This window comes from Carcharhinus amblyrhynchos, chromosome 7 (assembly GCF_965287045.1).
Source record: "Carcharhinus amblyrhynchos chromosome 7, sCarAmb.v2.hapA, whole genome shotgun sequence".
In the NCBI taxonomy this organism is placed as follows: Eukaryota; Metazoa; Chordata; class Chondrichthyes; order Carcharhiniformes; family Carcharhinidae; genus Carcharhinus; species Carcharhinus amblyrhynchos.
In genome coordinates, this window is record NC_137330.1 from 4,064,055 (window position 1) to 4,090,897 (window position 26,843).

At 54.7% G+C, this 26,843-nt stretch overlaps 1 protein-coding gene across 1 annotated transcript; it reads right to left on the minus strand.

Moving 5' to 3' along the window:
* Positions 1 to 1,117: 1,117 nt before the first annotated feature.
* tsen34 (TSEN34 tRNA splicing endonuclease subunit) lies at positions 1,118 to 10,631 on the minus strand. Its single transcript, XM_080193195.1, has 4 exons — positions 10,521 to 10,631; positions 3,102 to 3,506; positions 2,229 to 2,513; positions 1,118 to 1,361 (listed from the first exon to the last, which is right to left on the minus strand). The coding sequence occupies exons 2-4, from the start codon at positions 3,493 to 3,495 to the stop codon at positions 1,174 to 1,176; spliced, it is 867 nt and encodes a 288-aa protein (XP_080049321.1). The 5' UTR covers positions 3,496 to 3,506; positions 10,521 to 10,631; the 3' UTR covers positions 1,118 to 1,173.
* Between the last annotated feature and the right edge of the window lie 16,212 nt (positions 10,632 to 26,843).

The window sequence follows — 26,843 nt, forward strand, 5'->3', positions numbered from 1 at the left end:
TGGTCACCCTGCTATAGGATGTTATTAAGTTGGAAAGTGTGCAAAAAAAAATTTACAAGGATATTCCCGGGACTGAAAGATTTGAATTGGATGGATAGGCTGGGATTTCTTCCCTGGCGTGTAGGAGAATGAGGGGTGACTTTATAGAGGTTTATAAAATTTATGAGGAGCGTCGATCAAGTGAATAACTGAGGTCTTCCCCCCGGGATAGGGGGAGTCCAAAACTGGAAGACGTAGGTTTAAGGTGAAGGGGGAAAGATTTAACAGAGACCTGAGGGGCAACTTTTTCACACAGTGTGTGATGTGTGTATGGAATGAGCTGCCCGAGGAGGTGGTAGAGGCGGGTACAATTACAACATTTAACAGAAATTTGGACAGGTACATGGATGGGAAAGGTTTAGAGGGATATGTGCCAACTGCAGACAAATGGGATGAGGTTTAGTTTAGGAAACCTAGTTGGCCTGGACAAATTGGGCTGAAGGGCCTGTTTCTGTGTCTCTTATAGCTAATAGCAGAGACTGGAGGAGGTTATTGTGATAGGGAGGGAGGGATTTGTACACGAGGTTCAGAATTGTTGCGGCTGGAGGAGGTTACAGATAGAGATGGAGTTGAACAGGGGGAATTTTGAGGGCTGGTGGACTTTACTCAGAAGGGGAAGGAGGCACTCCTCAGCCTCCCTTATCCCTCCTCAGCCTCATTCTCCCCCTCCCCTGTCTCCTTTTCCTTTCCTAATGGGGACAATGTAGAGGGAGCTTTACTCTGTGTCTAACCCCATGCTGTCCCTGTCCTGGGAGTGTGTGATGGGGGACAGTGTAGAGGGAGCTTTACTCTGTATCTAACCCCGTGCTGTACCTGTCCTGGGAGTGTTTGATGGGGGGGACAGTGTAGAGGAAGCTTTACTCTGTATCTAACCCCATGCTGTACCTGTCCTGGGAGTGTTTGATGGGGGGACGGTGTAGAGGGAGCTTTACTCTGTATCTAAACCCATGTTGTACCTGTCCTGGGAGTGTTTGATGGGGGGAGCTTTACTCTGTATCTAAACCCATGCTGTACCTGTTTTGGGAGTGTTTGATGGGGGATGGTGTAGAGAGAGTACATTATTTCTCACAAACAGAGGTTAAAAGGTGAAGAGGTTTAGCGGTTTTATTTTGAGAGAGGATGGTAACAGGACAGTCACTGGATCCCACGCCAGCGCAGTGATGTGTACACGACTGTCTCGTCCTCTCTGACGGAGCAAAGCAAAACGGTCTTCTTGACGTTGGAGCCCAGGCGGCCAGCTGTCACAATGTCCTGCAGGGGCAACCCTTTCTTGTAGGGGATGCAGATAGCGATGAAATGCGCGTGGAATCGCATTGGGTCACCTGTGGGAAGAGGAGAGGGTGAAACAGACAGTTAATTGTAGGGGACTCGGAGAAAGCAACACTGAGGAGGTGAGAAAGAGAAACGGGGAGGTACAGCGAGGGAATTCCAGAGCTTAAGGCTCCTACCCAGGCAGCTGAAGACACGGCCACTAATGGCAGAGCAACGGGGATGAGGGTACGAGCACAGAGTTCTGAGAGGATTGGGCAGCACAGCTCCAGGGACCTGGATTTGATGCCCGGCTTGAGTCACTGTGTGGAGTTTGCACATTCTCCTCGTGACTGCGTGGGTTTCCTCTGGGTGCTCCTCCCACACTCCCAAAGAAGTGCGGGTTAGGTTGATTGGCTATGCTTAAATTGCCCCTTAGTGTCCTGAGATGTGTAAGTTAGGGATTAGTGGATAAAATATGTGAGGATATGGGGGTAGGGCCTGGGAGGGAGTGTGGTCGGTGCAGACTCGATGGGTCGAATGGCCTCTTCCTGTACCGTAGGGTTTCTATGATGATATCAGGAGGCTAGATTTATCATGGAATCTCTACATTTGTCCCATTGAGGCTGCACCAACTCTTACCCAGGCCCTATCCCTCTAACCCCATGTATTTGCTCCACTAATGAAGGGGCAATTTCACATTGCCAATCCACCTAACCTGTGGATTTGTGTGGGAGGAAAGCAAAGCATCCAGGGGAAGCCCACAGAGCCATGGGCAGAACGTGCAAACTCCAAGCTGGAATTGAACCCGGATGCCTGGCAATGTGACACAGCAGTATTAACCACCACGCCACCCCATTACATCCTACAGAGACAATGAGGGAAGGAGCGAGAGAGGGGATTTGTAGGGGAGGATGAGAACTGTAGGGAGATTGTATTACCTGGGTAGACCAGGAAGTCTCCACCGAACTTGCCGCCACTCGTTAGCCGGTACCCCTTTGCGTGGAGGTCCTTGAAGACGCAGTAGCGGAGGCTGTGGGCACGCTCACCAGGATAGGGCCAGTCTGCCGAGGCCACTCGCCAGTCTAACACGGTCAACTGGCGAGGCTGGGGGCAGGCTGTGTGGATCTGGGTCAGGGTGTTCTCCAAGGGAAAGGTGAAGGTCTGCTCCAAATCTTCCAGCTCCTTCAGGGGTCCTGGGGGAACTTCATCAGCAGCCTCTGAACCTGGAATCAACAAGGAAACTCAGTCCCCAGTTACTCAACAGCAGTTACCCCTCTGCCCCCTCTCCCATGTTTTCCAGTCTCCCCATCCACCCATCTACTTCCTTTGTCCTTCAATCCCCATCTACCCCACAGAGCTCCCAGTGTGGTCTAGCCGAGAGATACAGAGAGCAGAACTACACAGTGCTCGCAGTGTGGTCTGACAGAGGGATAGGGAGACCGGAACTGTGCACAGTGCTCGCAGTGTGGTCTGACAGAGGGATAGGGAGACTGGAACTGTGCACGGTGCTCCAAGTGTGGCCTAACCGACAGATAAGGAGGCTGGAACTGTGCACAGTGCTCGCAGTGTGGTCTAACTGAGGGATACGAAGACTGGAACTGTGCACAGTGCTCCCAGTGTGGTCAAACCGAGGGATACAAAGACCGGAACCGTGCATGGTGCTCCCAGTGTGGTCTAACAGAGGAATACAGAGACTGGAACTGCGCACGGTGCTCCCAGTGTCGTCTAACCAAGGGATACCGTGACCAGAACTGTGTTTTCTACCCCTTCTCTCCGTGCACCCCTCCCCCCGCACCGCCAAATTCCCTCACCGGTGTCCTGCTGATGTTTCTGTGCGTATTTCTTTTGTCGGCCCTGCCTGATGCGCTCGGATAGTCCCTGCAGGATTTCCCTCTTCTCCTCCAGGGCCAGCTGGCGTTGCTCAGAGTGCAGATGTTCCAGGAGCTGTCGGTGTTTCTCCTCCCGGCCAGGCTCAGCATCCTCTGGGCCGTGGGCTCTGACCAGCACTCCCAGCCCCCTCTCAGCCAGGAGACTGGCCTCCTCGGGCAGCAGGCGGAGGGGGAGGCCAAGGCGACTGTTTTGCCGGGGCTGCCGGGCCAGTGACCCCACTGGACTCCCGCACAGGCTGTGAAGTTCCCGGAGCCGGCGAGCATCCTCGGCGCTCCAGACCAACGCCTGACCTTCCGCTACATAAACCAGGATCATTGCTGCCCTGCCTGTAAACAGCAATACACAGAGCAATCCCATTAGAATCTGTGATAGAAACTCCCCAAACTGCTCCCCCCCCCCACCGAATCCCCCAGAACCCCCACTGACACCCTCCAAAATCCCAAACCCTTCATCCTACACCCCTCCTGCCACACCTCCCACACTCAGTCCTCTTCACTGATACACTCTCTCCGATCACCATACTCCAGATCTCTCGCTCTTCCCCGTATCCAACATGCTCACTCTCCATTCCCACATTCCCTGTTCATATCTCTCTGGCTCACTCCTCCTCCGGTTTACTGCCACACACACTCCGTCCTGTTTCAATCACTCCTGCTGCATTGCCACACTCCCTCCATCGTGCAGCTCTCCACTGCCACGCTCTCCTAATGTCTCTTCTTACTCTCTTCCCTCCCTCTTCTCTCAATCACCCTCTCTCCACCCCAATCCACTCCCTCCACCTGCCCCCCTCTCTCTCTCTACGCCTGCCCCCCTCTCTCTCTCTACGCCTGCCCCCCTCTCTCTCTCTACGCCTGCCCCCCTCTCTCTCTCTACGCCTGCCCCCCTCTCTCTCTCTACGCCTGCCCCCCTCTCTCTCTCTACGCCTGCCCCCCTCTCTCTCTCTACGCCTGCCCCCCTCTCTCTCTCTACGCCTGCCCCCCTCTCTCTCTCTACGCCTGCCCCCCTCTCTCTCTCTACGCCTGCCCCCCTCTCTCTCTCTACGCCTGCCCCCCTCTCTCTCTCTACGCCTGCCCCCCTCTCTCTCTCTACGCCTGCCCCCCTCTCTCTCTCTACGCCTGCCCCCCTCTCTCTCTCTACGCCTGCCCCCCTCTCTCTCTCTACGCCTGCCCCCCTCTCTCTCTCTACGCCTGCCCCCCTCTCTCTCTCTACGCCTGCCCCCCTCTCTCTCTCTACGCCTGCCCCCCTCTCTCTCTCTACGCCTGCCCCCCTCTCTCTCTCTACGCCTGCCCCCCTCTCTCTCTCTACGCCTGCCCCCCTCTCTCTCTCTACGCCTGCCCCCCTCTCTCTCTCTACGCCTGCCCCCCTCTCTCTCTCTACGCCTGCCCCCCTCTCTCTCTCTACGCCTGCCCCCCTCTCTCTCTCTACGCCTGCCCCCCTCTCTCTCTCTACGCCTGCCCCCCTCTCTCTCTCTACGCCTGCCCCCCTCTCTCTCTCTACGCCTGCCCCCCTCTCTCTCTCTACGCCTGCCCCCCTCTCTCTCTCTACGCCTGCCCCCCTCTCTCTCTCTACGCCTGCCCCCCTCTCTCTCTCTACGCCTGCCCCCCTCTCTCTCTCTACGCCTGCCCCCCTCTCTCTCTCTACGCCTGCCCCCCTCTCTCTCTCTACGCCTGCCCCCCTCTCTCTCTCTACGCCTGCCCCCCTCTCTCTCTCTACGCCTGCCCCCCTCTCTCTCTCTACGCCTGCCCCCCTCTCTCTCTCTACGCCTGCCCCCCTCTCTCTCTCTACGCCTGCCCCCCTCTCTCTCTCTACGCCTGCCCCCCTCTCTCTCTCTACGCCTGCCCCCCTCTCTCTCTCTACGCCTGCCCCCCTCTCTCTCTCTACGCCTGCCCCCCTCTCTCTCTCTACGCCTGCCCCCCTCTCTCTCTCTACGCCTGCCCCCCTCTCTCTCTCTACGCCTGCCCCCCTCTCTCTCTCTACGCCTGCCCCCCTCTCTCTCTCTACGCCTGCCCCCCTCTCTCTCTCTACGCCTGCCCCCCTCTCTCTCTCTACGCCTGCCCCCCTCTCTCTCTCTACGCCTGCCCCCCTCTCTCTCTCTACGCCTGCCCCCCTCTCTCTCTCTACGCCTGCCCCCCTCTCTCTCTCTACGCCTGCCCCCCTCTCTCTCTCTACGCCTGCCCCCCTCTCTCTCTCTACGCCTGCCCCCCTCTCTCTCTCTACGCCTGCCCCCCTCTCTCTCTCTACGCCTGCCCCCCTCTCTCTCTCTACGCCTGCCCCCCTCTCTCTCTCTACGCCTGCCCCCCTCTCTCTCTCTACGCCTGCCCCCCTCTCTCTCTCTACGCCTGCCCCCCTCTCTCTCTCTACGCCTGCCCCCCTCTCTCTCTCTACGCCTGCCCCCCTCTCTCTCTCTACGCCTGCCCCCCTCTCTCTCTCTACGCCTGCCCCCCTCTCTCTCTCTACGCCTGCCCCCCTCTCTCTCTCTACGCCTGCCCCCCTCTCTCTCTCTACGCCTGCCCCCCTCTCTCTCTCTACGCCTGCCCCCCTCTCTCTCTCTACGCCTGCCCCCCTCTCTCTCTCTACGCCTGCCCCCCTCTCTCTCTCTACGCCTGCCCCCCTCTCTCTCTCTACGCCTGCCCCCCTCTCTCTCTCTACGCCTGCCCCCCTCTCTCTCTCTACGCCTGCCCCCCTCTCTCTCTCTACGCCTGCCCCCCTCTCTCTCTCTACGCCTGCCCCCCTCTCTCTCTCTACGCCTGCCCCCCTCTCTCTCTCTACGCCTGCCCCCCTCTCTCTCTCTACGCCTGCCCCCCTCTCTCTCTCTACGCCTGCCCCCCTCTCTCTCTCTACGCCTGCCCCCCTCTCTCTCTCTACGCCTGCCCCCCTCTCTCTCTCTACGCCTGCCCCCCTCTCTCTCTCTACGCCTGCCCCCCTCTCTCTCTCTACGCCTGCCCCCCTCTCTCTCTCTACGCCTGCCCCCCTCTCTCTCTCTACGCCTGCCCCCCTCTCTCTCTCTACGCCTGCCCCCCTCTCTCTCTCTACGCCTGCCCCCCTCTCTCTCTCTACGCCTGCCCCCCTCTCTCTCTCTACGCCTGCCCCCCTCTCTCTCTCTACGCCTGCCCCCCTCTCTCTCTCTACGCCTGCCCCCCTCTCTCTCTCTACGCCTGCCCCCCTCTCTCTCTCTACGCCTGCCCCCCTCTCTCTCTCTACGCCTGCCCCCCTCTCTCTCTCTACGCCTGCCCCCCTCTCTCTCTCTACGCCTGCCCCCCTCTCTCTCTCTACGCCTGCCCCCCTCTCTCTCTCTACGCCTGCCCCCCTCTCTCTCTCTACGCCTGCCCCCCTCTCTCTCTCTACGCCTGCCCCCCTCTCTCTCTCTACGCCTGCCCCCCTCTCTCTCTCTACGCCTGCCCCCCTCTCTCTCTCTACGCCTGCCCCCCTCTCTCTCTCTACGCCTGCCCCCCTCTCTCTCTCTACGCCTGCCCCCCTCTCTCTCTCTACGCCTGCCCCCCTCTCTCTCTCTACGCCTGCCCCCCTCTCTCTCTCTACGCCTGCCCCCCTCTCTCTCTCTACGCCTGCCCCCCTCTCTCTCTCTACGCCTGCCCCCCTCTCTCTCTCTACGCCTGCCCCCCTCTCTCTCTCTACGCCTGCCCCCCTCTCTCTCTCTACGCCTGCCCCCCTCTCTCTCTCTACGCCTGCCCCCCTCTCTCTCTCTACGCCTGCCCCCCTCTCTCTCTCTACGCCTGCCCCCCTCTCTCTCTCTACGCCTGCCCCCCTCTCTCTCTCTACGCCTGCCCCCCTCTCTCTCTCTACGCCTGCCCCCCTCTCTCTCTCTACGCCTGCCCCCCTCTCTCTCTCTACGCCTGCCCCCCTCTCTCTCTCTACGCCTGCCCCCCTCTCTCTCTCTACGCCTGCCCCCCTCTCTCTCTCTACGCCTGCCCCCCTCTCTCTCTCTACGCCTGCCCCCCTCTCTCTCTCTACGCCTGCCCCCCTCTCTCTCTCTACGCCTGCCCCCCTCTCTCTCTCTACGCCTGCCCCCCTCTCTCTCTCTACGCCTGCCCCCCTCTCTCTCTCTACGCCTGCCCCCCTCTCTCTCTCTACGCCTGCCCCCCTCTCTCTCTCTACGCCTGCCCCCCTCTCTCTCTCTACGCCTGCCCCCCTCTCTCTCTCTACGCCTGCCCCCCTCTCTCTCTCTACGCCTGCCCCCCTCTCTCTCTCTACGCCTGCCCCCCTCTCTCTCTCTACGCCTGCCCCCCTCTCTCTCTCTACGCCTGCCCCCCTCTCTCTCTCTACGCCTGCCCCCCTCTCTCTCTCTACGCCTGCCCCCCTCTCTCTCTCTACGCCTGCCCCCCTCTCTCTCTCTACGCCTGCCCCCCTCTCTCTCTCTACGCCTGCCCCCCTCTCTCTCTCTACGCCTGCCCCCCTCTCTCTCTCTACGCCTGCCCCCCTCTCTCTCTCTACGCCTGCCCCCCTCTCTCTCTCTACGCCTGCCCCCCTCTCTCTCTCTACGCCTGCCCCCCTCTCTCTCTCTACGCCTGCCCCCCTCTCTCTCTCTACGCCTGCCCCCCTCTCTCTCTCTACGCCTGCCCCCCTCTCTCTCTCTACGCCTGCCCCCCTCTCTCTCTCTACGCCTGCCCCCCTCTCTCTCTCTACGCCTGCCCCCCTCTCTCTCTCTACGCCTGCCCCCCTCTCTCTCTCTACGCCTGCCCCCCTCTCTCTCTCTACGCCTGCCCCCCTCTCTCTCTCTACGCCTGCCCCCCTCTCTCTCTCTACGCCTGCCCCCCTCTCTCTCTCTACGCCTGCCCCCCTCTCTCTCTCTACGCCTGCCCCCCTCTCTCTCTCTACGCCTGCCCCCCTCTCTCTCTCTACGCCTGCCCCCCTCTCTCTCTCTACGCCTGCCCCCCCCCTCTCTCTCTACACCTGCCCCCCCCTCTCTCTCTACACCTGCCCCCCCCTCTCTCTCTACACCTGCCCCCCCCTCTCTCTCTACACCTGCCCCCCCCTCTCTCTCTACACCTCCCGCCCCCGCCCCCAGTTGCAACACAACCCAAAAATGAGCTTTTATTTTATGTAAATGGAGGGAGATTGCAGTACTCTAGGGTACAGTGGGATATGGGCATCCCAGTGCACAAATCAGGAAAGATTACGATGCAGATAGAGCGAGTGATTATGAAGGTGATTCAAATGATATTTATCGCAAGGAAGATCAAACAAGGGAAACAAGTCAGGCAATTTTGCCCTCAGTTCTACGGGGCATTAGCAACACCAGATCTGGGGGTGTACTGTACACTTTTGGCCTCCTTTTTTGAGACACTGGGAGTTGTTTCAGAGGTTCACTGGGCTTATCCCTGGGATAAAACATAGAACACTACAGCATAAACAGGCCCTTTGGCCCACAAGTTGCGCCGATCACATCTATACCTACCAAGCCATAGAACTATCTGTAACTTCCAATGCCATTAGATCCCATATATTCATCCAGAAGTCTTTTAAAAGACCCCAGCGAGTTCACCTCTACCACCACTGATGGCAGCCAATTCCACTCACTCACCACCCTCTGAGTAAAAAAAACTTTCTCCTAACATCTCCTCTGTACTTGCTCCCCAGCACCTTAAACCTGTGTTCTCTCGTAGCGACCACTTCAGCCCTGGGAAATAGCCTCCAAGAATCCACCCTATTTATTCCTCTCAACATTTTATAAACCTCTATCAGGTCACCTCTCAATCTTTGTCTCTCCAGGGAGAAGACACCTAGCTCCCTCAACCCATCTTCATAAGGCATGCCTCCCAAACCAGGCAATGTCCTTGTAAATCTCCTCTGCACCCTCTCAATAGCTTCCACATCCTTCCTGTAGTGAGGCGACCAGAACTGCGCACAGTAGTCCAAGTGGGGTCTGACAAGGGTCCTATAAAGTTGCAGCATTACCTCCCGACTCCTAAACTCAATCCCTCGATTAATGAAGGCCAGTACACCATACGCCTTCTTGACCACATCCTCCACCTGCGAGGCTGATCTAAGAGTCCTATGGACCCTGACCCCAAGATCCTTCTGCTCTTCAACCCAGCTAAGACTCCTACCCTCGATGTTGTATTCCTGCAGCCCGTTGGTCCTGCCAAAATGGACCACTACACATTTATCCGCGTTGAAGTCCATCTGCCACTTCTCCGCCCAGTCTTGCATCCTATCTGTGTTACGCTGCAACTTCTGACATCCCTCCAGGCTATTCACAACACCACCAACCTTTGTACTGTCAGTGAACTTACTAACCCATCCCTCCACTTCCTCATCTAGGTCACTTATGAAAATGACAAACAGCAAGGGTCCCATAACAGATCCCTGGGGCACTCCACTGATGACCGACCTCCATGCAGAAAAAGACCCATCCACAACCACAACGGATGAGTGGGAGCGGGAAGTTATCTTTATGAGGAAAGGTCAGAGCAGGTTGAGAGTTTTGAAGAATGAGAGTTGATCTTCCTGAGACATATCAGATCCTGGGGTGGGGTATTAAATTCGAGGATCGGCACAAAGGGCCGAATGGCCTTAGTTTCCAGGTTTCATTCATATTCCTGGATGTTATACTTTTATCCACAACAATCCCCTAATACCCGTTCCCATTCCTGTTCCCCATCACCTGTATCCCCTATTCTTTCCTTTCTACTGTGTGTGTCTATTAAACCTCGACACATGATATCTGATGCCTTGTTTTATTTAATAGATTTCTTTGCCTCCTGCGGGCCGGTGGGGACCGGGACTCGAACCCGCACTCCACCGTTTTCCAGAGACAACGCCACTGCCTCTCGGCCACTTTCAAAACAGGGCTGTCATCCCAGGCATCAAACCTTCTTATTGGACTGAGACTCAGTGTTCAACACGTCATAAAGCTCCACGCCCCTATCGGAGAAAGTCACTCCCCAATTGGCCGGCTCGCACTTCCACCGGTCTAATATACCCATCGCGGGCAACAAGGAATGATCAACGCCCGCCCCACGTAGATCAAAAAGCGTATCACCCCATTTGCCAAAGCGGCCATCAATCAGTCTCGCCCATAGTTTGATTGGTGCAGGATCAGACCCAGTCTGGCAATCACAATGATGTCACAATGATCAACACCCCGCAGCAGGCGGCCTTCCAGTGACGTCGGCGCTGGCCAATCAGGTTCTCTTGCACCGGGATTGGTCAGGACGGGATCCCGAGACCTCCCTCCCTAGTGGTCGTCTGAACGTCACTCAAGCCAGTCCGCCAGCTGATTGGTCAGTTGGCTGTGCATCAGGCTCGTATAGCTCTTGATTGGTCAGCGCAACTGCCAATCAGCTGGTCCCCTCTCTCATCCCGCCCCCCCTCCTCCATACCGGCGGCCTGCTACTGCTCCTTCTTCTGCTCCGGCGTCGTCCACTCCGCCTGGGCCCGCTTCATCCGCGCCTCTAGCCGCTTGTTCTGGTAGTGCTTCACTCCGGCGAAGGCCAGGCACAGCAGCAAGGTCTTGGCCGCCAGCAGGTAGAGCAGGAAAGGCACGTTGTTCAACGCCTGCCAGTTAACCATCTTGTGGCTGCCCTTCCCCCACACCCACGTGGGGACCCAACCAATCATAGTGCCCGTCGGACGGGCCGGTCCAATCAGGGGCCTCCTCCTGCCCCTGTCCAATCAGGCGACTCCGTTCAGTCAGAGGCGGCCAATCTTACCCCGGCCACTCAATGTCGTCGTCTCTGCCTGACGGACGTACCACCCAACCAATCGCAAGCGACCAGTCAGGGTCTGTGCTTTTGACGTCACAACCGATCTGGCACAGCCCAACCAGTCAGAGTGCCGGACCATCTCACGAGGACACTGTGCTCGGCTCCGTCAATCGCTTTTCGGAGCTGACTACCGTCCTCTGATTGACATTAGCCGCGACCAATCAGCGTCTAATATGTTTAGTGGTCACTGACCTCACAAAGAGATTGATGTGTTTTCCGACCAATCAGCACCCAGCAGGAAATTCCAGGTGGTGGTTCTCAACCAATGGGTTGCAGAGCTCTGAACAGCTGAGCCAGTCAGGATGTGTCTCGGCTGTGAGAGGGCGGGCGCTTGGCCCCTGCAGGTAGTGGGAAGGGGAGGTCAAGCCAGGAGCCCTTTGACCTTTGCCAACTTGAAATGGGTTTGGGGTGAGCAAGTGTTGGGTGTTGCGGGGTTGGGGGGACGACATAGGCCGATTTCCCCAGGGCGGTCAACCCACAGTGGAGCCTGGAGAATGAGCCTGGGCCACAAAGGGGAAGGGATGAGCATCAAGTGATGGTTAAGGTGACCTGGCCCAGTGACCATTGTCCCCTAAGTGACCCCTGCTGCTATCCTGCTGACCCCTGTAACACACAATGGTGACCACAGCACCCACTCCCTCATGACCTGATTCCCCTCCCACTCCCCCGCCATTGGAAACACAGAAAATAGAAGCAAGAGTTGGCCGTTAAGCCCATTGAGCCTGCACTGCTGTACATTTTGATCATGGCTGATCATCAAATTTAATATCCTGATTCCCCCCATATCCCTTTTGCCCCAGTTGAACTCACCCCCCACCCGCACTTCCATCCCCATGATCTCTGCCTCTCCCAGTGACTCCTACATCTACCCTCCCGTGACACCTGTCACTTGGTGACTGACCCCGACCCTCTTCCACAACTCCTGTCTCTCCACTCACCCTACCTTCCTCGTGATCACTGACTCCTCGTGGCCCTTTTCCCCCAGTCACTTTTGAGTTCCCCAGTTAACTTTGCCTCCCTGCAGCACCCCTACATCATGGGGATACCTTCACACTTATTGATTATTTTGTGCACAACAGGGGACGGGGGAGGCGATGGGGGAGAGGACGGGAAGGTGGAGGGCACAGGAGGGTGGAGGGGAGGGAGGGCACGGGAGGGTGGAGGGGAGGGAGGGCACGGGAGGGTGGAGGGGAGGGAGGGCACGGGAAGGTGGAGGGGAGGGAGGGCAGGGGATGGGGTGAGGGAAGAGTGGAGGGGGTGAGGGGATGAAGGGAGGGGAGGGTGGAGGTGAGGGGAGGGTGGAGGTGAGGGGAGGGTGGAGGTGAGGGAATGGGAGGGTGGAGGTGGAGGGGAGAGTGGACGGGGTGAGGGAAGAGTGGAGGGGGTGAGGGGAGGGTGAGGGGGTACCGGGGACGGGACAGAAGGGGAAGAGGGGAGGGTGGGGCAGGAAAGTCAACTTGAAAATTGAGCCAAGGCCTAATTGAATATGGGAACAAGCATATGGGGGCTGCACAGTCCACGCTCACTCCTGTTTAGAACCCTCTGTTAAAGCATGAGAGAGGTCAAAGACAAGAGGATGTGAGTCTGTCTGCCATTTGACAGAATGTTCCAATAGAAAGGTTAGAGGCCAATGATATACGCTCTGGGATGAACCAGAATTTTGTCCTGATTAAATATTGTGTGCATCATTAATATTCCAAAATCCAATCTACAATGATTTATTCCATTCCCTCTAGCAACTGGAGCCCAAGAGGCGATCCCAGATTCATGTTTGCAGCGTATCACTGCCTCTTTCCAACTCCATGACATTGTTTGCCTCTTCTTCCACTCCCCCCTCAGCTGATCTGCTGTTAAGTCCCTTGTCCTCCTCCTTCCTTACCTCCAGACTCCACCAGTCGAATATACCCCTTCCTACTTTCCCACACTCTAACTTCCCTAAACCAAGGCTCATCCAAAACTGTGCTGCCTCTCCACTCTTCACCCCCCCACCATCTCCATTCCACCTTTGTGTAACCAATAGCGATTTCTGTTCGCCTTTTGCCTCCATGCTCAATGGCTTCTGACTATGTATTGTCTTATTTTAAAATGATCTTCCATGGTTTTACATTCCTCCATGGCCTCAGCGTTTCCTATTTCAGCAACCACCTCCAGCCCCTACAACAGTCCCTATCTCTGTTACCTCCTCCAGCACCTACAATCCTCCCTCTGTCTGTAAGCTCCTCCAGCCCCTACACTTACCTGTCTCTGTAAGCTTCTCCAGTCCCTATAACCCTCCTTATCTCTGTAAGCTCTTCCAGCGCCTGCAAAACTCCCTATCTCTGTAAGCTCCTCCAATCCCTACAACCCTCCCTATGTCTGTAAGCTCCTCCAGTTCCTACAACCCTCCCTCTCTTTGTAAGCTCCTCCAGACCTACAACATTCCCTATCTCTGTAAGCTCCTCGTTGACCTACAATCCTCCCAATCTCTGTAAGCTCCTCCAGACCCTACAACCTTACCTCTGTAAGCTTCTCAGTCCCTACAACCCTCCCTATTTCTGTAAGCTCTTCCAGCCCCTACAGCCCTCACTGTCTCTCTAAGCTTCTCCAGTCCTTACATCATTCCCTATCTCTCTAATCTCTAATGTGGGCTGGGAGAGTGAATGCAAAGTTCTGGGATTCTCTTCCTTAAGTTCTCCGCACTTTGGCCTCGTTCTCCTGCTCTCTGACACTCTTGAACACACCCCCTTCTTTGATGGTACCTTTGTCTGATGTCTCAGTTATCTCCTCTCCGATCTCGATGTCAAACCTGGCTTCACATTGTTCTGGTGAAGGGTTTTGGTTGTGGCTGTGTACGCAATCACCTCCAAATGAAACTGCTGGTGACAAATGCCATTTGGGAGATGTGGGACGGTTTCAGAAGGGTGGCAAATTGGCCCATTCTGTCTGTGCTAGCCCACTGCATCTTGTCCCACATTGCTATATTAGATATTGACCTCCTGAAGACTTGCATCTTCCATACTCTCAGCCAGCCCATTCCAACTCCTCCCCACTTATTATGTGAGAGCATTTTCTCCTCCTGCCATTATTGATTCTTTAGCTAATCCGCTCAGATCCCTGTCCCTCTCATTCCCGATCCTTCTGCCTTCGGGAAGAGTTTCTGTCCATACCCTGTGCAATTTGGAACCCCTGTGATCAGATCTCCTCTTTGTCTTCTCTTCCCCAAGGAGAACAGTCCTTCCCCATCTCTCCCCCATCACTGAAATCCCTCAATCTCCTCTATTTTTGTCCCTGTTATGTCACTCCTGTGGTAATGATGTTACACTCTAGCCTTGGTTCAAATATGGACAGAACAGCTGACACCAGAAACTCAACTGAACCCAGCTGTATTATTATCATAACCACAAGAGCAGATCAGAGGCTGGGAATCCTGCGGAGGAGATGACTCACCTCCTGATTCTTCAAAGCCAGTCCACCATCTACAAGGAACAAATCAGGAGTGTGAATGAATACTCTCTCACTTGTCTGGATGGGGGCAGCTCCAACAACACTCAGAAAACCCGACTCCATCTAGGTCAAAGCAGCCCCACTTAATCGGTATCACTCCCTTCATCACTGGCAAACTGTAGCAGCTGTGTGTAACATCTAGAAGATGCACTGTAGTAATTAACCAAGGCTCCTTAGGCAGCACCTTCCAAACCCACAACAGCTACCACCTAGAACGATAAGAGCAGCAGATACCAGGGAACACCACCACCTGAGGGAAGCTCCCCTCCGAGTCATTCACCATCCTGACTTGGAAATATATTGGCCATTCCTTCACTGTTGCTGGGTCAAACTCTCTCCCTAACAGCACTGTGGGTGTACCTACACCTCATGGACTGCAGCGGGTTCAAGAAGGCAGCTCACCCACCACCTTCTCAAGGGGCAATTAGGGATGGGCATTAAGTGCTGGGCCCAGCCAGTGACACCCACATTCTGTAATATACATATTCTGAATATACATATATATAAAAGAGGTGTGGACAGCTTGTCAAGGGAAAAGGATCGCTCCTGATCTTTGTCCTGAATGAGGTGGTGTGTGAGATTCCCTGAGTGGCAGCCAGCCAGCCTGTTAGTGTTTAGAGAAGGAGATGGGTTGGCTTTACCCCATCGCTGTGTGCATATCTGCAACTGGTGCAGGATGTAGCAGTGGTTTCCGCTGCCTGTTGACGGCACCTGTCTCTGATTCTCTCTCTCTCTCTCTTGCTCCGTGTTCCTCGCCTGCCTCCCCTCCCCTCCCCTCCCCTCCGATGTGCCAACCACCTGGCGCTGTCTCACCCTCCAGCGAAAGCACCGCCACGGACGCTGAAGGTAAGACATTTCCTGCCCCGCTGGTGAGCAGTTGGTGGCAGGGTTTTGGGGGAGGGAACGAGAGAGCAGAGGAGGGAGTTGTGGATGATCACCCACCCTTTCCCTCTCTCCCCCCCATCCCCCACTCTCTGGGCAGCAGGTAGAGAGAGGCTTGGGGGGTTTGGGGGGGGGGGGGGGTGGGTGGAGGTGGAGGGCTGTGGTGGAGAGTGTCCTGCTCTCATTGAGAAGAGGATGGTCTGCATGAGAGTCCCGAGGCTCAGATGTACTAGTCTCAGTCAGTCTCATTCACAGCAAAATGTCCACTGTTGTCTGCTCTGATTTCCAAACGTTGGAAATATAGTGATACTCCATACCTCTCCTCTCTCTGTCTCTGTCCCTCTCCCTCATTCCCCCTTTCTTCCTCTGTCTCTGTCGCTCTCTCTCTCCTCCTGTCCCTGTCTCTCTTTTTGTCTCTCTTTCTCTCTCTCTCTGTATCTTTCTCTCCCGCTCTCTCTCCCTCTGTGATTCCTCCTCTCCATCACTCCCTGTCTCTGTGTCTCTCTCACCACTAAACCCCCCCCCCCCCCCCCAGCTACCCCCGCTCCCTCTGTCTCTCCTCTTCTGTCCCTCTCTCCTTCTCTCATAGAATCTTTATAGTCCGGAAGGAGGCTATTCAGCCCATCGAGTCTGCACCAAACACAATCCCACCCAGACCCTATTCTCGTAAAATCTCATATTTACCCTGCTAATCCCCCTGATACTAAGGGGCAATTTAGCATGGCCAATCCACCTAACTCGCCCATCTTTGGATTGTGGGAGGGAACCAGAGCAACGGGGGGGGGGAAACCCAAGCAGACACGAGGAGAATGTGCAAATTCCACACAGACAGTGACCTGAGGCCAGAATTGAATCCGGGTCCCTGGGGCTGTGAGGCAGCAGTGCTAACTACTGTGCCACCGTGCTGTCCCACACCCCTGCAGCCCGCCCACCCCAACCAGCTCTCTCTCTCTCTCTCTCTGTCTCTCTCCCTCCCTGTCCCTGTCTCTCTCTCTCTGACTCTCCCTCAGTCTCTGCATTTCTTTCTTTGTATCTCTCTGTCTCTCTCCCTTCTCCAGTCTCTCCCTCCCACTGTTTCTCTTCCTCTCTCTCCCTCTCTCCTCCCCTGCTCTATATGTCTCTCTCTTTCGCTCTCTGTGACAGATGTTCTGGACTCTGTCCTTTTCCTCTCTCTCTCTCCCCCACCCCCCCCAGGCCGATCAGTCCCGGTGCCGGTGCTGTTCACCGTTATACCGAAGCCCATGAGGCCAGTGTTAGGAGTTGGACGGTGGTGGTGCAGGGATGTACGGGCCTGGGGATGAGGAGGGGGAGCCAGGGCCTAGCTTGGAGGGGTTATGCAGCAGTGCTGGGCTCTGGCAGAGAGGCAGGAAGGTCACAGGCAGCGCAGCTATTTACAGAACCACAGCCCCATGCCGGTGGGATCAGACTGTGCCAAGAAATCTGACAGGAATTCCGACCCCTCCTCCTCCCGGCGCTCTCCAGATGAGTTTCATTTCTATCAGCTCCTTCCCAGCCGCAGGCTTCTGGAACCTTCCTTGACCCTGAGCGTGCCCAGGATTGGAGAGCGAGGGTGGGGGTGGGATGCTGGGGTCAGGGTCAGGGTCAGTGTCGGAGCTCTCTGAGTGTCTCCAGCACCAGCCAGTGTCTCCCCTCCCTCAGTCTCCAGCACCCGCACAGCCAGCTACTGTACAGCTGTCCCAACATCCCCCTCACTCCCCCAAAGGACAGATCCCACTGGGAGTTCACAACAAACAAAACACGTTTCCTGATTCCAGCAGGAAGGGGGACAAAGGTCAGGATCAGGAAATCATTACAGCAAAATGTTCCACAGTCAGACAGAGAGAGAGAGGGAGAGAGACAGAGGGAGAGAGACAGACAGAGAGACAGAGGGAGAGAGAGACAGACAGAGAGACAGAGGGAGAGAGAGACAGAGGGAGAGAGACAGACAGAGAGACAGAGGGAGAGAGAGACAGACAGAGAGACAGAGGGAGAGAGAGACAGACAGAGAGACAGAGGGAGAGAGAGACAGACAGAGAGACAGAGGGAGAGAGAGACAGAGGGAGAGAGAGACAGAGGGAGAGAGAGACAGAGGGAGAGAGACAGACAGAGAGACAGAGGGAGAGAGAGAGACAGGCAGAAAGAGACAGACAGATAGACAGGCAGAAAGAAACAGAAAAAGAGACAGACAGAGTCAGGCAGAAAGAGACTGAGAGAGAGACAGACAGACGGATAGACAGGCAGAAAGAGACAGACAGGGAGGAAGAGAGACAGGCAGGCAGCAAAAGACAGAGAAAGACAGACGGAGAGAGTGAGACACACAGATTGACAGAGTGAGAGTGCTTGACAGAGAGAGAGAGAGAGAGGGGGTATAGAAAGAGAGACAGATCGAGAAGCCCATTCAGCCCCTCAAGCCTGTTACACAGGAACAGGAGGAGGCCATTCAGCCCCTCGAGCCTGTTACACAGGAACAGTAGGAGGTCCATTCAGCCCCTCGAGCCTGTTACACAGGAACAGGAGGAGGTCCATTCGGCCCCTCGAGCCTGTTACACAGGAACAGGAGGAGGTCCATTCAGCCCCTCGAGCCTGTTACACAGGAACAGAAGGAGGTCCATTCGGCCCCTCGAGCCTGTCACACAGGAACAGGAGGAGGTCCATTCAGCCCCTCGAGCCTCTCACACAGGAACAGGAGGAGGCCATTCAGCCCCTCGAGCCTGTTACACAGAACATAAGAACATAAGAAATAGGAGCAGGAGTAGGCCATCTAGCCCTTCGAGCCTGCCCCGCCATTCAATAAGATCATGGCTGATCTGTCGTGGCTCAGTTCCACATTCCCGCCCTCTCCCCATAACCCTTAATCCCCTCGCTTATCAAAAACCCATCAACCCGCGTCTTAAAAATATTTAGCGAGGCAGCCTCCACCACTTCAACGGGCAGAGAATTCCAGAGATTCACCACCCTGTGAGTGAAGAAGTTCCTTCTCAACTCCGTTCTAAACCGCCCCCTCCCCCCTTTATCTTGAGGCTGTGCCCCCTAGTCCTACTGTCCTTTCTGAGTGGGAAGAGTCTCTCCACCTCTATCCTATCCATCCCATTCATCATCTTATACATCTGAATGGGATCTCCCCTCATTCTTTTAAACTCTAACGAGTACAAGCCTAGTTTACTCAGCCTCTCCTCATAGCTCAACCCCCTCAACTCCGGCATAGCCTAGTAAACCTCCTCTGCACTCCCTCCAAGGCCAAAATATCCTTGCGTAAGTACGGCGCCCAAAACTGCACACAGTACTCCAGCTGCGGCCTCACCAATGCCCTATACAGCTGCAGCAAGACCTCCCTACTTTTATATTCAATCCCCCTCGCTATGAAGGCCAGCATCCCATTCGCCTTCCTGACCACCTGCAAGCTGGGTTTTTGCGACTCATGCACAAGGACCCCGAGGTCCCTCTGCACCGTCGCCTGCTGCAGTTTTTCACCACGTTAGTCCTTCCTACCATTATTCCTACCAAAGTGGACAACCTCACATTTGCCAACAAACAGGAACAGGAGGAGGTCCATTCAGCCCCTCGAGCCTCTCACACAGGAACAGGAGGAGGTCCATTCAGCCCCTCGAGCCTGTTACACAGGAACAGGAGGAGGTTGATTCATTGAGATTGTGACAGGATTCTCAGGGGAGTGAGCTCCACACTTTGATAAGATAGTGTGCGATGAGCTGTTTAATCAGCCCAGTTGGATTTCGAGGTAATTCTTCATAGGGTGTCTTCATCCTCCCTGAGGACAGGACAGGGATCAGTTGCTGAGGGGTTTAGAGCAGATACAGACTATAGACCTGTCATTCCTCAGCACACCCCCCACCCCCGCCTCTCTGCTTCTGCCTACAGTCCCTCCCACCCTTGATCACCCACCCCTCCAGGAGGTGGCACAGTGGTTAGCACTGTTACCTCACAGCGCCAGGGACCCGGGTTCAATTCCCGGCTTGGGTCACTGTGTGGAGTTTGCATGTTCTTCCCATGTCTGCGTGGGTTTCCTCCAGGTGCTCCGGTTTCCTCTACAGATGTGCGGGTTAGGTTGATTGGCCATGCTAAATTGCCCCTTGTGAAGGTGAACATAACATAAGAACATAAGAACATAAGAAATAGGAGCAGGAGTAGGCCATCTAGCCCTTCGAGCCTGCCCCGCCATTCAATAAGATCATGGCTGATCTGTCGTGGCTCAGTTCCACTTTCCCGCCCTCTCCCCATAACCCTTAATCCCTTCTCTTATCAAAAACCCATCAACCCGCTTCTTAAAAATATTTAGCGAGGCAGCCTCCACCACTTCAACGGGCAGAGAATTCCAGAGATTCACCACCCTTTGAGTGAAGAAGTTCCTCCTCAACTCCGTTCTAAACCGCCTCCCCTTTATCTTGAGGCTGTGCCCCCTAGTCCTACTGTCTTTTTTGAGCGGGAAGAGTCTCTCCACCTCTATCCTATCCATCCCATTCATCATCTTATACGTCTCAATGAGATCTCCCCTCATTCTTCTAAACTCTAACGAGTACAAGCCTAGTTTATTCAGCCTCTCCTCATAGCTCAATCCCCTCAACTCCGGTATCAGCCTAGTAAACCTCCTCTGCACTCCCTCCAGGGCCAAAATATCCTTGCGCAGGTGCGGCGCCCAAAACTGCACACAGTACTCCAGCTGCGGCCTCACCAATGCCCTATACAGCTGCAGCAAGACCTCCCTACTTTTATATTCAATCCCCCTCGCTATGAAGGCCAGCATCCCATTCGCCTTCCTGACCACCTGCTGCACCTGCAAGCTGGGTGGGTGACTAGCAGGCTAAATATGTGGGGTTACAGGGATAGACCCTGGCTGGAATTGTTGTCAGCACAGGCTCAGTGGGCTGAATGGCCTCCTTCTGCACTGTAGGGATTTTGTTATCTCTTGCCCACCCGCATTTCCTGCTCCCTCCCTCCTCATCCCAGTCCATTCCCCAGAGATCACAGCAGGTAATGTGCATTCCCACCGGAGTTCCAGTGCCGGAAGGATGTGAGAGTCATTAACAGCCACTCCCAGGAGATTTGAATGTGAAATTAGCAAATTTTAAACATTCAATCTGTCTCTCCTTCTATCTCTTTCTCTCTGTCTCTAAGCCTCTTTCTATATCTCCCTCTGCCTCTCTCTCTCTCTCTGTCTCCATTTCTGTCTCTCCCTCTCACCACCTCTCTCTATATCTGTCTGTGTCTCTGTCTCTCTTTCTCTGTCCCTCTCTCTCTGTGTCTCTGTCTTGCTTCCTCTGTCTCCCTCTCTCTCTGTACACTGAAAGGTGTCTCTCAGTTCCCTCCCTCTCAGGGAGATATCTACATACTGATGGTGTCTCTTAGTCCCCTCTCTGTCAAGCAGATATCTGTACACTGAGTGGTGTCTCTCAGTCCCCTCTCTCTCTGTCAGGGAGATATCTTACATTGACTAATGTCTCTCAGTCCTCTCTCTCTCTCTGTCTTAGGGAGATATTTGTGCACTGTCTGGTGTCTCTCAGTCCTCTCTCTCTCAGGGAGATGTCTATACATTGACTGGTGTCTCTCAATCCCCTCCCTCTTATGGAGATTTCTGTACACTGACTGTTGTCTCTCAGTCTGTTCCCTCTCAGAGAGATATCTGTATGTGTGAGAGAGACAGTATATGTGAATCTGTGTGAGTGTGAGAAAGTGTGTGTGCATGAGTTTTTTTATTGAATTTATTATTGTCACGTGTATTAACATATAGTGATAAGTATTGTTTCTTGCACGCTATACGGACAAAACATACCATTCATAGAAAAGGAAACGAGAGAGAGCAGAATGTAGTGTAAGCCATAACTAGGATGTAGAGAAAGGTCAACTTAATGCAAGGTCAGTTTACTCAAAAGTCTGACAGCAGCAGAGAAGAAGCTGTTCTTGAGTTGGTTGGTACGTGACCTCAGAGTGTTTGTGTGTGTGTGTGAATGTGAGTGTACATATGACAGCGTGTGTGTGCACAAGTGTTTGAGTGGATATGTGCAAGAGAGAGTGTGTGTCTATTAAGTTTAAATTTATTTATTACTGTCACAAGTAGGCTTACATTAACACTGCAGCAAAGTCACTGAAAATCCCCTATTGTGAGACTGTGTTTATGTGTGTAAGTCTGTTTCTATTAGTGAGTGTGTATATGAGTGAGTGTTTGGGTTAGAGAGTGTGTGTGTGTGTGTGTGTGTGTGTGTGTGAGTGTGTGTGGCTGAATGTGTGTGTGTGTGTGTGTGTGTGTGTGTGTGTGTGAGTGAGTGAGTGTGTGGAAGAGAGTGTTGGTGTGAATGTGTGTGAGAAAGAGTGTATGTGTACGGGATAGTGTGAGCGTAGCTAACATTGTTCTTTTGTTTAAGAAGAGCAGAAGGGACAATCTGGGAAGTTACAGGCCTGTGAGTCTGACATCAGGGGTGGGGAAATTATTGGAGAAGATTCTTAGGGATAGGATGTACTCACATCTGGAAGAGAATAGGCTTATTACCGATGGGGAGCAGGGTTTTGTGAAGGAGAGGTCGTGTCTCACAAACTTGATTGAATTCTTTGAAAAAGTGACAAGAAGAATTGACCAGGGCAGGGCAGTGGATGTTGTATATATGGACTTTAGTAAAGCCTTTGATAAGGTTCCTCAGGGCAGGCTGATACAGAAGGTGAAGTCATATGGGATCCGAGATGAGCTGATAGGATGGATACACAACTGGCTTGGGCATAGAAAGCAGAGATTAGCAGTGGAAGGGTACTTTTCTAACTGGATGTCTGTGACAAGTGGTGTTCCACAAGGTGTGCTGGGGCCTCTGTTGTGTGTAATGTATATAAATGATTTGGAGGAAAATGTAGGTGGACTGATTAGTAAATTAGCAAATGTGCAACAGTCGGGGGTTTAGTGAATAGTGAGGAGGATTGTTTAGGGAAACAGCAGGATGTAAATCAGCTGGAGACCTGGAGGCCAAAAGATGGCGGATGGAATTTAACCCGGACAAATGTGAAGCAATTTGGAAAGTCTGCTGCAGAAGGAGCGTATAGAGTAAGAGCCCTTAGAAATATTAGCATACAGAGGGATCTAGGCATGCAGATCCACGATTCCCTGAAGGTAGCAACTGAAGTGGACAAGGTGTCAAGAAGGCGTGTGGCATGCTGGCCTTCATCAGTCGGGGCCTTGAGTGAATTAGAAAATCATGTTGCAGCTGTAAAAGATTCTGGTTAGGCCGCATTTGGAGTATTGTGTACAAGTCTGATTGCCACACTATCAGAAGCATGTTTATGCAGTGGAAAGGGTGCAGAAGAGATTTACCAGGATGTTGCCTGGTTTGGAGTCTATGAAAAAAGCTTGAACAAATTTGGATTGTTTTCATCGGAGCCTCGGAGGATGAGGGGGGCCCTGATAGAGGTTTACAAGATTATGACAGGCTTGGATAGAGTGGATAGTCAGAGCCTTTTTCCCAGGGTTGTAGGGTCAGTTACTGAGGGCATAGGTTGAAAGTGAGGGGGGTGGGGGGGGGGCAGTTTAAAAGACTGTAAAGGGCAAGTTTTTCACACAGATGGTGGTAAATTTCTGGAATGCACTGCCAGAGGCGCTGGTGGAAGCAGAATCTATAACAACATTCAAGAGGCACCCGGATAGGTACATGAATCAGCAGGCAGGGAATAGAGGAATATGGACCATGTAGAGGCAAGAAAATATTAGATTCGAGCGGAAACTGTGAAGGCACAGACTTGGTGGGCCGAAGGGCCTGTTTCTGTGCTGTTCTGTTCTTTGTGTGTGTGAGTGTGTGAACCTGTGAGTGCGTCTGAGAATGTGTGAGGGAGAGTCTATGTGTGTGTGTGTGTGTGTGTGTGTGTGTGCGACTGAGAGCGTGTGTGTGTGACTGAGAGCGTCTGTGTGTGTGTGTGACTGAGAGTGTGTGTGTGTGTGTGTGAGAGAGTGTGTGTGTGTGAGAGAGAGTGTGTGTCTGAGAGAATGAGTGTGTGTGTGTGTGTGAGAATGAGAGTGTGTGTGTGTGTGTGTGTGTGTGTGTGAGAGAGTGTGTGTCAGAGAGAATGAGTGTGTGTGTGTGTGTGTGTGAGAATGAGAGTGTGTGTGTGTGTGTCTGAGAGAATGAGTGTGTGTGTGTGTCTGAGACTGTGTGTGTGAGTGTGTGTGTGTGTCTGAGACTGTGTGTGTGAGAGTGTGTGTGTGTGTGTCTGAGACTGTGTGTGTGTGTGTCTGAGACTGTGTGTGTGAGTGTGAGACTCTGTGTGTGTGTGTGTGTGTGTGTGTGAGTATTGCTTGTTTGTGTGAATGCAGTTCCTGCAGTGACTGAGTAAATCAGTGTAAGGCAGGAAATTGTTACGTGCTTTGCCACGTCAGGGGAGGGACTGGTTTTCCCAGTGTAAAATCCATCAGGAAATGACAGAAAGAGAGAGAGCAAGAAAATGTGGGAAATTCTGAAAGTGAGGAGAAATTGGTTGCTGTTCTGGGTAAGTGAGTGTGTTAGTGAAGAAAGAGGGAGAGAGGGAAGGAGACAGAGTTTAACCTGGAACAGACGAAGAACAATCTGAGAGTTTGAGGTGGAGAAGAAGTTTATCCTGTTTGAGGCTGTGCTGAAGGGTGTGGAATAGGCTGGTCACTGCCTTCTCGACATGTTTACAGATCCCTGTAGAGTTGTAAGGGGAGAGAGAGGCAGGGATTAGGAAATGTGGACATTGGGAGAGAGGGAGAGAGAGGGAGAGAGGGAGAGAGAGAGAAAGGGAAGGAGAGAGTGAAAGGAGGGGGAGTGAGAAAAGGAGGGGGGGAGTGAGAAAAGGAGGGAGGGAGAGACGAAGTGAGTGGGGTGCCAGTGAGGGAGGTGTGAGGGACCGAAGGAGGGAGTGAGAGTGGGAGAGAGAGAGAGAGCAAGGAAGGGGAGAGGGAAGCATGGAGGGAGAGAGAGGGATGGAGGGGGAGGAGGAAAGTGGGTGAGGGATGTAGCGTGGGAAGGGGACTGAGTGGGGAGAGAGGGAGGGGGAGATGCAAGGAAGAAGAGAGAGTGAAGGGGAATGAAGGAGGGTTGAGGAGGGGGTTTGTGTGAGATACGGGTGGGGGGAAGAGAGTCTGGCACACAGGAGCTATTTTCCTTTTCCAGCTCCAACAATCCCCAGCCTGAAATTGCTTTTGTGCTTCAAGAAATGTACTTTGATAAAATAATCGCAGTGCGGGGAGGGTACGAGGGAACGTGTGCTCCTGTTTCTAACCCCCTTCCTCCCGTGGCAGGTGAGGGCGATGTGATCGGGAAACCGCGCCCAACTCAGGAACGGTGGAGTGAGCGGCCGAGAGGGAAAGAGAAAGAGAGAGGAGACACAGCAAGATCCCAGCCTAGCCGGCAGGACTCTGGGACGCGAGAGGGAGCTTCTGCTGAAACGTGAGGTTCGGCGGAGGTGAGAGAGGGGGAAACCGTGTTCAGCGAGAGAGTGACTGTACATCGGAAGAAAGTGGGAAGACGAGAAGAAGAAAGAGAGAGAAAAAGAGATAGAGACAGAGGGAGAGAGAGAGAGAGAGAGACACGGACAAATCTGACGTGTTGTTCTACAGAGAGTGGCTAATTTGGGGCAGTGTTACCTCAGTTGACACTTGTTCACAGCAGGTGTGTGTGCGCGTGTGTACACGCGTGTGGGAGTGTGTACACGTGTGCGTGTGTGTGTGTACACGTGTGCGTGTGAGTGTGTACACGCGTGTGAGCCTCTGCGGTAAAGTTTCATCAATCTGGGCCCCCAGAGACAGAGCGTCTTGTGTAAAGTTGAGTGACGGTGAAGGCCCGGTCCCGTGAGGTCGGCCTCACTCCCTCCTGCCTCACTTTTCCCAAATCAGCCCCCCACCCCGCTCACTGGTGCCCCTCAGGAAGAGGGGTTCTTGGGGCTCGGCTCGTCCCCAGCCCCCCCTGGTCCTGGGGCGATGCCCATCCTGAAGCAGCTGGCGCAGAATGGCGCCCCCCAGGGTAAGAGGCGCCTGCGGGCAGAGCTGACCCGGGAGATGATCAGTGCGCCGCTGGGGGATTTCCGGCACACCATGCACGTGGGCCGGGGGGGCGAGGCCTTCGGGGACACCTCCTTCCTCAGCCGGACTGGAGGAGGAGGAGGGGAGGGGGAGGAGAGGGAAGAGGAGGAGGGGAGAGGGAAGGCAGGGGGAGGGGAGGAGGAGGAGAGGGGGGAGGAGGGGAGAGGGAAGGCAGGGGGAGGGGAGGAGGAGAGGGGGGAGGAGGGGAGAGGGAAGGCAGGGGGAGGGGAGGAGGGGGACAGACTGAGGGCTGCAGCAGAGCAGCAGGAGGAGGAGGAGGAAGGCGGGAGGCGTGGGGGGGCGGGCGGGCAGGTGCCCCAGGAGGTAGCCAGCTCACCCCCCTGCCCCATGCAGCCAGCCGAGTCACTCCTCTCGCTGTTCCAGGTGGACCTGGGCCCCTCGATGCTGAGCGAGGTGCTGGGTGTGATGGAGAAGGGGCCCCGGTCGGTGTCGAGCCCTGAGCCGGAGCCCCCCGAGCGTGGGGACGAGCGGGCGGGCGAGGGGAGAGGCTCGGTCCCGGGAGAGGACAATGTGGAGGAGGAGGAGGAGGAGGGCGAGCGGGAAGAGGAAGAGGAGGAGGAGGAGGAGGCGGAAGAGGGCGGGGGATTCACTTTTGAGGATGAGGAGGAGCAGGAGGACGAGGAAATCCGGGTGTAACCCCATCCCCTGCCCCTTCCACACTTACACCACAGCACTACACAGACTCAAGCCTGTCCCTCCTCCACTAGCCGGACCCCCAACCTCTCCCCCTCAAACCCCCTTCTCCACTCAATTCCCCCTCCCCCTTCCTTCCCTGAATACCCCTTCCCCCCTCCCCCCTCCCATTCTCGATCCCCTTCCTATCCGGCATTCACACATACAAACTGGAATCGCGCCCCCCACCCCCTGCAGTTTGAAGGAGGTCGGGGTGGTATCTCTCCCTAACTCTATTTATTTTCCTCCTCTTCCTGTGATGTACGGACTGCAGCATCCACAAAGGATCCAGTGAGACCACATTCCAGTGTAGGGAAAATCCTTCAATTCCCTGGGAATAACTGTGACACATCCCAACAACCCGGAGAGTGTAGAGGGAGCTTTACTCTGTATCTAACCCCGTGCTGTACCTGTCCTGGGAGTGTTTGATGGAGACAGTGTAGAGGGAGCTTCACTCTGTATCTAACCCCATGCTGTACCTGTCCTGGGAGTGTTTGATGGAGACAGTGTAGAGGGAGCTTTACTCTGTATCTAACCCCGTGCTGTACCTGTCCTGGGAGTGTTTGATGGGGGGACAGTGTAGAGGGAGCTTTACTCTGTATCTAACCCCGTGCTGTACCTGTCCTGGGAGTGTTTGATGGAGACAGTGTAGAGGGAGCTTTACTCTGTATCTAACCCTGTGCTGTACCTGTCCTGGGAGTGTTTGATGGGGGACAGTGTAGAGGGAGCTTTACTCTGTATCTAACCCCGTGCTGTACCAGTCCTGGGAGTGTTTGATGGGGGACAGTGTAGAGGGAGCTTTACTCTGTATCTAACCCCGTGCTGTACCTGTCCTGGGAGTGTTTGATGGGGACAGT